An 11,863-nucleotide genomic window follows, 5' to 3' on the forward strand; every position below is an offset into this window, starting at 1 on the left:
CCCCAGGAATCCCCCTCGCGCCGGTGACGTTTGCCGGCCGCTGCGTTCCGCGGGGCGCGGCCGCGTGCTTGGGTTCTGAGTGTGGGTGTGGCCCCCAGCCGTGCACCTGCGGCGACCCGCGAGGCGGCGGGCCGCGAGCCTGAGCGTATAAAGCGAGGCTGAGCACCGCCAAGTCAGATCCCTCTTGGACTCACCCGCCTCAAGTGGGCCACAAGCCCAGCTAGAACCGCAGCCGGCTTCATTCATTCATTCATTCATTCATTCATTCATTCATTCATTCAGTACCAAATGAGCGTCCACCCAAGGGCTGAGGACACTTACCGTGGTTAAAAATACCAAGACCGTGACTTCGAAGACCTGGCATTCCAGTGGGGAAAGACAAACACATCAAGTGTACATTACGCTAAATTGTGGTAAGTACCTTGAAAATCAGACTGAGACTTAAAAGTTAGGGAATGTTAAACACACACAGACGATACAGTAGTATTAGACTGTAAAGTCTAATCCGAAGTAAAAAGAAAATCCATGAGTTCCTAATGGTATAAGTAGTTGAATAAATAAATAAATGCTAAAGAGATCAATCTCCCCTGCAGAAGAATTCGTAAAAGTTTATGTAGATACTCGACCCTTAAGGACAAGCATAACTTCCCACTCCTTAAGTATGGCCTGCCCACAGTGACTTCTCCCAAAATATAAGGCGTAGAAAGGAGATAAAGAACAACTTCACAATGGAGACACCACCTCAGCCAGAAGATCAAGGTCAATATTCACAGCCATAAATCATATTGATAGTATGCACTCATGATATGATGTGATGGAAATGTCACTTTACCTCTGTGGCTTTCCTCCCCCAAGCCCATGACCCCAGTCCTTATAAGAAAAACGTGACAACAGAGGGACACCCTCCAAAATACACGGCCAATATTTCTCTGAGCTGTCCATGTCATCAGAAACAAGGAAAGTCTGAAAAACTGCTACAGTCTAGAGGAGCCTAAGGAGACATGTCACCTAAATATATACATGAGATCCTGAATGGGATCCTGGAACAGAAAAGGGCCATGAGGTAAAAAGTAAGGAAATCTGAATAAAGGATGGACTTTCATTAGCAATAGAGTATCAAGATTTGTTCGTTAGTTGTGATGGTGTGCCATATTAATTAGAAGATGGTAATAATAGGAGAGGTAATAATGGGTACGAGGTTTATGAAAACACCCTATACTGTCCTTGCAATTTTTCTGTAAATCTAAAACTGTTCTAAAAAATAACGTTTATTTAAAGTAAAGCTACAGGCACCTGGGTGGCTCGGGCGGTTAAGCATCCGACTTTGGCTCAGGTCATGATCTCAGAGTCCGTGGGTTACAGTCCTGCGTCGGGGTCTGTGCTGATAGCTCGGAGCCTGGAGCCTGCTTCAGATTCTGTGTCTCCCTCTCTCCCTGCCCCTTCCCTACTCATGCTCTGTCTCTCCCTCCCTCAAAAATAAATAAACATTAAAAAAATTTTTTTAAATAAAAGTAAAGCAAATTAAGAGAGATTGAACGGTGCTATAATAAACTAAAAAAAAAAAAAAAAGTTTATTTCAAAGGCTTCCAAGATAAAAAACAAAACAAAACAAAAAGTTGAAGGAGGAAGTAATGTGGATATTTGGGTATGACCATTTCAGGCAGAGAGATTGTAGGTGTAGAGGCCCTGAGGCCGGAGCATTTTTGGCTTCTTGGATTAGTATCAAAGTGGGTAGAACAGGGGGCACCTGGGTGGCGCAGTCGGTTGAGCGTCCGACTTCAGCCAGGTCACGATCTCGCGGTCTGTGAGTTCGAGCCCCGCGTCGGGCTCTGGGCTGATGGCTCGGAGCCTGGAGCCTGTTTCCGATTCTGTGTCTCCCTCTCTCTCTGCCCCTCCCCCGTTCATGCTCTGTCTCTCTCTGTCCCAAAAATAAATAAAAAACGTTGAAAAAAAAATTAAAAAAAAATAATAAAAATAAAAAAAAGTGGGTAGAACAGAATGGGGGGTGGGGGGAGAGCAATGGATGGATGGGTGATGGAGCTAGGGTTGGAGAATGGAGGACGTACGGCCTTGGTGGTCATGATAGCTTTAAAAGTTTACTCTGATTGAGAAAGGAAGACATTGAAGAATTTGTAGTAGAGGAGTGACCTGATATGGCTTTTTTTTTTTTTTTTTAATTTGCTATTGTGTTGACCAGTTAGGGGGAGAGGATGGAAGAAGGCCGACCAGTTAGGAAACCATGCTTGTTAATTTTATCTGTCAATTCCACTAGGCAATGGGGTGCCCAGGTATTGGGTAAAGATTATTCTGGATGTGTCTGTAAGAGTGTTTTAGATGAGATTAACATTTGAATCTATGGAATGAGTAAAGCAGATTGCCCACCCTAATATGGGTGGGTGTAATCCAATCTGTTGAAGGCCTGAATGGAACAGCAGGCTGGGTAAGGGAGAATTGATCCTCTCTAGGCCTGTCTTTGAGCTTGGATATCAACTTTTTCCTGCCTTCAGACTTGGCCTCAAACTGGAAGTTATACCATTTGCTTTCCTGCTTTTCAGGCCTTCGGACTCAGACTGGAATTATACCACCAACTTTCCTGGGTCCCCACCTTGCCTACTGCAGATCTTGGAAGTTCTCAGCCTCTGTAATGTTTCATATATATATTTGCATACAGTTCTGTTTCACTGGACAACCCTGACTGATACAAAACCATAGCAGTAGAGCTGGTAAGAAGTGGGCAGGTTCTGGGTATATCCCCAAAGAGAAGCTGACACGACTGGTTGATTAATTGGGTGCAGGACATGAGAGAGTAAAAGAAGTGAGTTAAGGTTTTTACTCAGAGCAATTAGAAGAAAAGAGGTTCCTTACACTAACCAGGAAGACTGCTTGAGCAGGAAGTCCTGGGGTGGGGGGAGGAGAGGGGAGATTGCTGGGAATGAAGAGTTACATTTTGGACACTTTAAGTTTGAGTTGTCAAGAAGGCATTTGGATAGATGTGTCTGGGATGATGATATCAATTGGGAAGTCTTTAGTGTATCGGTGGTGTGCAGGTAGAATTTAGATGTCTGCAGTCTGAGCCACGGGGCACTCCAAAGGCAGGGATCAAGGAGGATGAAGAAGCAAAAAAAGGAGAATGAAAAGGCATAATCAGTGATACAGGAGGTAGACTAACAAAGAATGGTGCTCCAGAAGCCACGTGAAAGAAAGCAATGTTTCAAGAATGAGCAAACTCTATCAAACACTGCTAAAGTCGGTAAAATTAGAACTGAAAACTGAGCGATGGGCTTGGCCATGTGGAGGTCAATGCACACTTGATAAGAAGGATTTGGGTGGTGTGTAGTTATCAACGCATGTCTGGATTGGGCCCAGAGAGAATAAAAAAAAGAGTAAATGGAGACAGAAAAAAGAGGCAAAGGCTGGAAGGAAATATAAGGTCAAGAGGGAGATTTTTATTTTTTATTAGAAGATACACCTGTTTGTATGCTCATGGACATAAGCCAAAAAAGAAGGAACAAGTGATGATGCGGGAGACAAAAGATCATTACTGAAGCAATATTCTTGAGCAGATGAGCAACGATGGAATCTAATGCACATGCAATGTTGGGGTTAAATTGGAGAAGATAGAATTTTTTTCTGATTGCAGGAGGAGAGGCAGAATATAACGGGCACAGATGCTGGTGAATGTGAAGGCACGAATATGTTTTCTCAGTGAAGAGGCAAAGTTATTGGTGGAGAGTGAGGAGTAGAGACGGAAGTTTGAGAAGAGGGTAGTCAGCTTGAAACATCATCCAGGGGTTGTGAGAGAGTAAATGAACTTTGAAAATATAGTCAGATTGCTGGATAACAGTAGGGTCCATTTGAAGTCACAGATCATGGATATAAAGGGAGACCAGTCAGAATAGTTACGTGTTCTGACCAGTCTCATTTGCCTACTTGGGTACAAATAATGCTAGGCAGAGGTCTAGATACAAGCAGAGTTTAGTGTTGGCCAGCTGAATAGGATGGAGGAGAGAGGGACAAGAGCATGGAGCATCTATGCAAGAGAATAATAAGGAAGGACCGTTGCATTTAAACCAAGGAGGGAGAGAAGAGAAGACATGAATGATGGTGTTGAGGCAAAGTGGAAAGGTGTTAGGTTAATGGATTGGACGTTCCAGGTGTCAAGAAGTTGTGCAGTGAGGGGGTTAGAAAGATTCAGTTGGAAAAATGCAAGTTGGTTATGAGGGAGTGGTATCTTTGAGACTTAGATTATGAAGGGATGAAGATATTGGTAATGACAAAGTCTAGACTGACCTGGCTTTTCTGCAGCTGATGTGCCCACCTCCTTCTAGGCTTCCAGGTAGGTCTCCTATGTTTTATACATTTTTTTCTGGAAAGGTTGGCTCTCACCTCCAGTCTGAACTATGAATATGGAAGAGGGCTCTAGGGTAAATCCAGATAAAGCAGGGAAAGCACTTGGAGAAAGGCATAGCTGCCTCATGATGCCTTGTCCTCTGTATACACTATCTCATACCCTACTGCCATCCCAAATTTTAAGCGCTCATAAACCCATTGAATCTCAGGATTGGAAGGACATCTACCCCCACTACCCCCTCAGATGCAACTCCTCCATAGCCCTCAGCTAAATAAACATTTTTTTATCCCCACACCATGTACCTATCACCAGCCACCGTTTCTCTTTGCCACGCTAGTTTGTAAACTCCTTGAGGACATATGTTTCACCTGTCTTTTTGTGTGTGTGATAAAATATATGTGACTTAAAATTTACTATTGTAACCATTTGAAAGTGCAAAGTTCAGGGGCGCCTGGGTGGCTCAGTCAGTTGAGCGTCCGACTTCAGCTCAGGTCACGATCTCGCAGTCCGTGAGTTCGAGCCCCGCGTCAGGCTCTGGGCTGATGGCTCAGAGCCTGGAGCCTGTTTCCGATTCTGTGTCTCCCTCTCTCTCTGCCCCTCCCCTGTTCATGTTCTGTCTCTCTCTGTCTCAAAAATAAATAAAACGTCAAAAAAAATTTAATAAAAAAAAATTAAAAAAGAAAGTGCAAAGTTCAGTTGCATGGGTACATTCACACTGTTGTGTGACCATCACCATCCATTTCCAGAAAATTTTATCTACCCGAACTGACAACTCTGCGCCCATTAAACACTAATTCTCCATCCCCGCCTCTCTGCAGCCCCTGGCAACCATCATTCTACCTACTGTGTATATCATTTTGACTACTCTAGATACATCATATAAGTGAAATGGCACAATCTTTCTTCCTTTGTAACTAGCTGGCTTGTTTCACTCAGCATAATGGTCAGGATTTATCTACGTTACAACATGTGTCAGAATCTTTTCCTTTTTCTAAAAAAATATTTGTTTATTTTAAGGAGGGAGGTGCAGAGAGAGAGAGAATCCCAAGCAGGCTCCATCCTGCCAGCGCAGAGCCAAATGCAGGGTTCAATCTCACAAACCGTGAGATCATGACTTGAGCTGAAGTCAAGAGTCAGATCTTAACCGACTGAGCCACCCAGGTGACCCAAATCTTTTTCCTTTTAAAGGCTGAATGCTATTTCTTTTTCAGTCTTTTGTTTCATTTTTCTGGAGTCCATACCCAGAAGTGGAGTTGCTGGATCATGTCATTCTCTGTGTAATTTTTTGCGCTATCCTCACACCGTTTTTCACAGGAGCTGCATTAGTTTACATTCATAACCAGCAATGCACAAGGGTTCTGATTTCTGCATCTCCTTGCCAACACTTGTTATCTTCTTAAACCTATCTTTGATTTCCTCTCTATGGAAATTCCTCTCTATGCTGCTAGGCACATGATGGTGTATGAGTAAATGAACAGCTGTTGTTAGCCCTGTCAAAAAAGGAATGAGGTTAAATGAATCAGCAAGCCCCATCTTGCACATCTTGTTCTAGATCTTCACTGTCCATTATTGTAGCCACATGTAGCTATTTAAATTCAAATTAATTAAGATGAAGCAAAATTTCAAATTCAGTTCCTTAGTCTCAGTGACATTTTCAGTGCATAAGAGCCACCATAACTAATGGTTATTAGTGCCCACTGCATTAGACTGTGCAGAGTAGGAAATTAGCATGATTGCAGATGGTTCTTTGGTAACTGTATTGAGCAGTGCTTTCCAGATCCTGCTAGCACCCTGTGCTTTGTCTCACAATTCATATTTGGATCAGCTTTTCCAGAATTGGACACCTTAAAATTTAAGATAAAGGTCTTTCTTTTGGGAGGGAGGGACTATGCTGCCTCAAAAGTCTGTGGCCCTTTACTACGTAAATGGCTGCTATACAAAGTCTCAGATTTTTATGTTTTAATATTATATTTGGACTTTCAGTGATCACATGGTTCTGTCCCTTTTGATTATCTTTATGAACACAGATTTACTAAACTATTTAAATCTTTCTCTATGTGATTCAAAACTGTTCTCTACTAAACCATTGGTTTAATAAAATATTCTTAGATTCAGAATGGAGATTATGTCTCCACTTAATACTTTGCCAGTTTACTACTTTTTACCCAAAACTTAACACAATAATTAGAGACTGTCAGTAAATATTTGTTGAAAGATGAGTGAATGAATGACACAAGTGAGCACTGAGCTGAACTTTGGAGCTCAGGGCACTGAGATGACATTTTAGAGGGTGGCACCCAGGCATAATAAGATTTAGGAGATCTAGCACTGTTTGTTTGTTTGTTTGTTTGTTTGTTTTTAACAAAACATGGATTTTAAGCTACGGTCTTTTCTTCCATTGTTCAAAAAGTAGCTTAAAATTTAATTCCTGTAAGGATCTTGTGCAGTGCATGTTTATAAAGCTTCAACTCTTTTATAAGCACTCAGCACCAACAAATATAATAACAAGAAAAAATAAATTCTGGATTTTTATAATGTCAACATGTGTGCAGGCATCTTCTGTTTGCCCCTTCGCGTCTACTTTCTACCTCTCACCATCCTACGCTCTACCCTGGGTGGTTGATCTCTATGGGCTATTGCAATAGTTTCCTCTACCCTTTAACTTCTCTTGGGCTTGGCCAATAGGGAGATCTAGCAGGAGAGCAGAAGCAGCTGGATGGGGTCCAGGAATTTATTTGAAACAGAAGGGCTCTCTGTGTTCTCCACAGGTCACTGTTCTTCTAAAGTGGTCTGTTCTACATGATTCCCTCTCCTTCCTGGTTCTGAATATCTCTCCCTACTCGTGATTCTCAGGCCTGGGGTATCACATATAGAATACATATAGTTTCCACTCTGCCTATGCCTTTAAATATTACCTTTCTTTATAAACCTTCACGGAATTATTCTAACTTGAATGTGCCATCTGTTTCCCGATGGGACCCTGATACAGCATCCTTTATCAGTAGCTAGACCACAGTGCCCAAATCCCTGCTCTGAAAATTTTATACCTATAGTCCTTAGAAAAATATTCCCTGATAATTTTAGCATCTCCTTATTTCAGTGCACTGGTTAGCTTTATGAAGAAACCATGTTATATTTCATATAATATACATTTTTCTCCAGCACACTCAGATTAGAAAAATACTGATTCATAAGTGAATCTTTTTGCATTTATCTTCTCTACATAAAATATTATTTATGGAAATACATGTAAATAAGACTATAAAACAAGTTGGTTAATTTGTAAGATACTAAATATTTTAATATCTAATAAGCTTTAAATTACTTCTTGATATGGGAGAAAATCTATACCTCAGTACTACAAGCCAGCCATCATTACTCAATATACACAGCTTACTGGAGTTTCTAACCCCTCCCTCTACACCGAATAATGGTGCCTGCCAAAAATTCATGTTGTAATCCAATCCCCAACGTGATGGTGTTAGGAAGGAGGACCTTGGGAGGTGATTAGGTCATGAGGATGGAGCCCTCAAGAATGAGATTCATGTTCTTATAAAAGTGGTCCCATGGAGCTCTCTTGCCCCTTCCGTCATGTGAGAACACAACAAGTAGACGGCCATCTATGAACCAGGACGCGGGCTCTCACCAGACACCAAATCTGTTGGCACCTTGATCTTAGACTTCCCGGTCTCCAGAACTGTGACAAATCAATTTCTGCTATTGATAAGCCATAAAGTCTAGAGTATTTTTCCTATATAGCGTAAAGCCTACATGGACTAAGATACCCTTTGAAGCTCGGTGTTTAACTGTACAATTACTAGCAGACATCAGCTCATTTAAAAGAAGAATGAGCCTTAAAGTCTCCTGTCCGCTGTCGCAGCACCAGCAAGCAAAGGACCCTAGATTCAAATCCTGGTGTCCAACACAAAAGTTCATGCTCTTAACCACCAATAAAGAATCCAAGAACAACATCAAAGACCACAGAAGAACCGAAAAATAAGGACTATCCAAAACAAAGGATTCCTCTTATCCTGTTACCTACCCTCAAAGAGCAATGTCTAAATCTATACAAGCTTAGAAAACTTACAAAAAAAAAAATATAAAAGAATGCAACAGATAACTCATAGAAAAGTAAATTTCTTATTGTCTAGTAAGCTTATTTTTCTGTGCATGGTATATAGGAAGGGTAGAAAATTAGTGGTGAAATTGTACTATTTTGGTATTAGCTAAATCTTATTCCTGCCTACAATTCGTGAAATGACGTAGTTGTATTGTTTATTTTAACCCAAATTGCAATTATGTGAAAATTTTCCTCTGATATATTGCTATACTTGCAAGAGGCTTGAAGGTGAGCATGTACTGGCTGCTTTATTCATACAAATAGAACATTCTCTGTGAAAGAGAAGGGACTAAAAAATACTAGGTGTAGAGATAGTATAATTGATCTGCTTAATGACACTAAATGGTTTTTTTCTCAACTGTGATTTTGCATAACAAGTTACAAAACTATTTTAAGATGAGACTGTTACTCAATACTCACTTCTGGTAAACCCCTTTTTACACCATCTTCCTGTCCTGAGGAACTGATAAAAGTGAAACAGAAAAGCATAAACAGAATGTAGCAAATGAGCCATGCCTTTTATAGGTAATAGTTTAGTCGTAAGCCTTTAAATATTGATTTTTGAATTTGAATAATTAAATTTGTTCTCAACAAGCATGATTCTCACAAATAGACTAAACATTTTTATAATCCATACTTTGTTCATTTAGATGAATTTGTACCATCCATTTAGAATCTATGTATGTCTACACCAAAAAGCCTTACTTTGAGGCTGAGACATGGTTTTCTTCTCTTTTTCTTCATCCATTTCATCCTCTTCTTGCAGTTCCACGACTTTGTTTTACTTTTCCCTTCAACACACTCTTCAGGTAGACTGAGTCCTTCCTCAAAGATGGTTTATAGTTTCTGTGAGTGCACGGACCACAGCCGGCATCCTTCCGTGACCCTAAAGAAAATTTAAAAGTACAATCTTGGAACCACAAAAAAACAAACATGTTTCAAATGATGAAGATGTCTTAAAGATGAACATACCAAAAGTGACACTGTGAAAACAGATCAAAGTCTCAGGTGTAAATTCACAGATTCAGTGGACAGGCTTCTTGCAGGTATCTACTCTAGGGATGGTGATCTTGTTGACGAGAACTTGGGGAAGCTGATCGATGTTCCTCTCAGTCCGCAGTTCCTTACCTTACTTATGTGCCCCGAGCGTGAGTAGGAATCTTTGGTAGGAGCTGACATGGCCTTGCATCACTAACTCTCAGTGTTGAAAGCAGGCCACTCTAGCTGATTTCTTTAAACCCTATTTTCTACAAGTTGGTGATGGACAAAGTTGAATTATGAAACAGGAAGAATTGCCACAATTCTACATCCCTAGTCACAAAGAAACATTTACAAAACATTTAATGCCCTCATGCCAATAGGAATCCATAACTGATTACAATGCAAATGTGAGTGCTGCATATAATCTATTCATGCCCTATTTCTTTCAGGGCCCCAGGACATCATCTCTCCAACTTCAGTAGTGAGTAGACCCCTTTTAAGGAAAAAGAATATATGGTACCCAGTGTTGACAAATTACCTGAATATGACATGTATTCAAGTATATGTAACTTACATAAACATGGTATAAATTCCTTATGGTTACAGCCTCATTAGGAAACTGTAAAATTTAAGCAAATCATATGCAGAATTTAAAAAACAAATGAACAAAGGACAAAAAAGAGAGAGACAAACCAAGAAAGAAGCTCTTAACTATAGAGAACAAACTGATGGTTACCAAAGGTGGGGGTGGGGGTGGGGGGAAGGATAGTTGAAATAGGTGAAGGGGATTAAGAGTACACTTACCATGATGGGCCCTGAGTAATATATAGCATTGTTGAATCACTATACTATAGTGCACCTGAAACTAATATAACACTGTATGTTAACTATACTGGAATTCAAATTAAAAACTTTAAAAAATTGAACAAATCTACATATTAAAAGTATAAACTTAATATTAAAATAAGCAGCATTGATTTATGTTGTTTTGATGAAGCAAAAAAGTTATATTCTCTTAACAAATTTCAATTATATAAGTTTAGTGTTATCAATTATAGTCACAATGTTTTACATTAAATCTTCAAACCTTATGCATCTCATAGCTGAAAGCTTGTACTTTTTTACCAACCTCTCCCTATTTCTCTCAACCCCCAGCCCTTGGCAACCACGATTCTGCTTTCTCTTTCTACTCTTTCTATGAGTTTGACTTTTTTTTTTTTTTTTTAAGTTTCCATATATAAGTGGTACCATGAAGTATTTGCCTTTCTCCGTCTGGCTTATTTAATTTTGCATAATGTTCACAAGGTCCATCCACATTGTCGCAAATGGTAACATTTCCTTCTTTCTCATGGCCCAATAATATCCCATTGGATCTGTATAACACATCTTCTTTCCCCATTCATCCATTGATAGGCACTTTGGTTGTTTCTAACATTTATTTATTTTTGAGACAGAGAGTGCGAGAGGGAGAGGGAGAGGGGCAGAGAGAGAAGGAGACACAGAATCTGAAGCAGACTCCAGGCTCTCAGCTGTCAGCACAGAGCTGGACACAGGGCTCGAACCTACAAACTGTGAGATCATGACCTGAGCCAAAGTCGGATGCTTAACCGACTGAGCCACATAGGTGTCCCTTAGTTGTTTCTATAGCTTGGCCACTGTGAATAATGCTGCAAGGAACATGGGAGTGCAGATATCTCTTCATTATTCCATTTTCATTTCCTTTGGACTTATACCCAGAAGTGGAATTGCTAGATCATATGGTAGTTCTATTTTCAATTTTTTGGAGAATTTTCATACTATTTTCCATAGAGGGTGAACCAACTTCCATTTCCACCAACAATGCACAAGGGGTCCCCTTTTTGCACATCCTTTTCAACTTGTTATCTCTTATCTTTTTGATGGTAGCCACTCTAACAGGTGTAAGGTGATAACTCGTACTTTTAATTTGTATTTCCCTGATAATTAGTGATGTTGAACACCTTTTCATATGTTGGTCATTTGTATATCTTCTTTGGAGAAATGTCTGTTCAGTACCTCTGCCCATTTTTAAAATATTTTGTTTTGTTTTGTTTTGTTTTTGATATTGAGTTGTATGAGTCATTTATATGTTTTGGATATTAACCCCTTATAATATATATGATTTGTAAATATGTTCTCCCATTTGGTAGGTTGCCTTTTTATTTTGTTGATAATTTCCTGTGCAAAATCTTTTTATTTGATGTCATTTCACTTGTTTATTTTTGCTTTTATTATGTTTGCTTTTGGTGTCAAATCCAAAAAAAAAAAAAAATCATTGCCAAGAGTGATGTCAAGGAGCTTATCCCCTATGTTTTCTTCTAAGGAGTTTTATGGTTTCAGGTCTTTCATTCAAGTACTTTGACTTGGTTTTGTGTATGATGTAAGATAGAGGA

General features: G+C 39.9%; 1 protein-coding gene across 1 annotated transcript in view; it reads right to left on the reverse strand.

Annotated features, from left to right (window-relative positions):
• The window catches only part of STX11 (syntaxin 11), a 48,018-nt gene extending 38,430 nt beyond the window's left edge, over positions 1-9,588 (reverse strand). Inside the window, exons 1-2 of the mRNA XM_040448958.1 lie at positions 9,444-9,588; positions 9,177-9,357 (exon numbers count right to left, since the gene is read on the reverse strand). Of these exons, the coding sequence (XP_040304892.1) occupies positions 9,177-9,219 (43 nt within the window). The 5' untranslated portion in view covers positions 9,220-9,357; positions 9,444-9,588. The remainder of the gene's footprint in view (positions 1-9,176; positions 9,358-9,443) is intronic.
• Positions 9,589-11,863: the final 2,275 nt, after the last annotated feature.

The sequence above is a fragment of the Herpailurus yagouaroundi genome, unplaced genomic scaffold, assembly GCF_014898765.1.
Source record: "Herpailurus yagouaroundi ecotype Mexico unplaced genomic scaffold, PumYag 198, whole genome shotgun sequence".
Taxonomy (NCBI): Eukaryota; Metazoa; Chordata; class Mammalia; order Carnivora; family Felidae; genus Herpailurus; species Herpailurus yagouaroundi.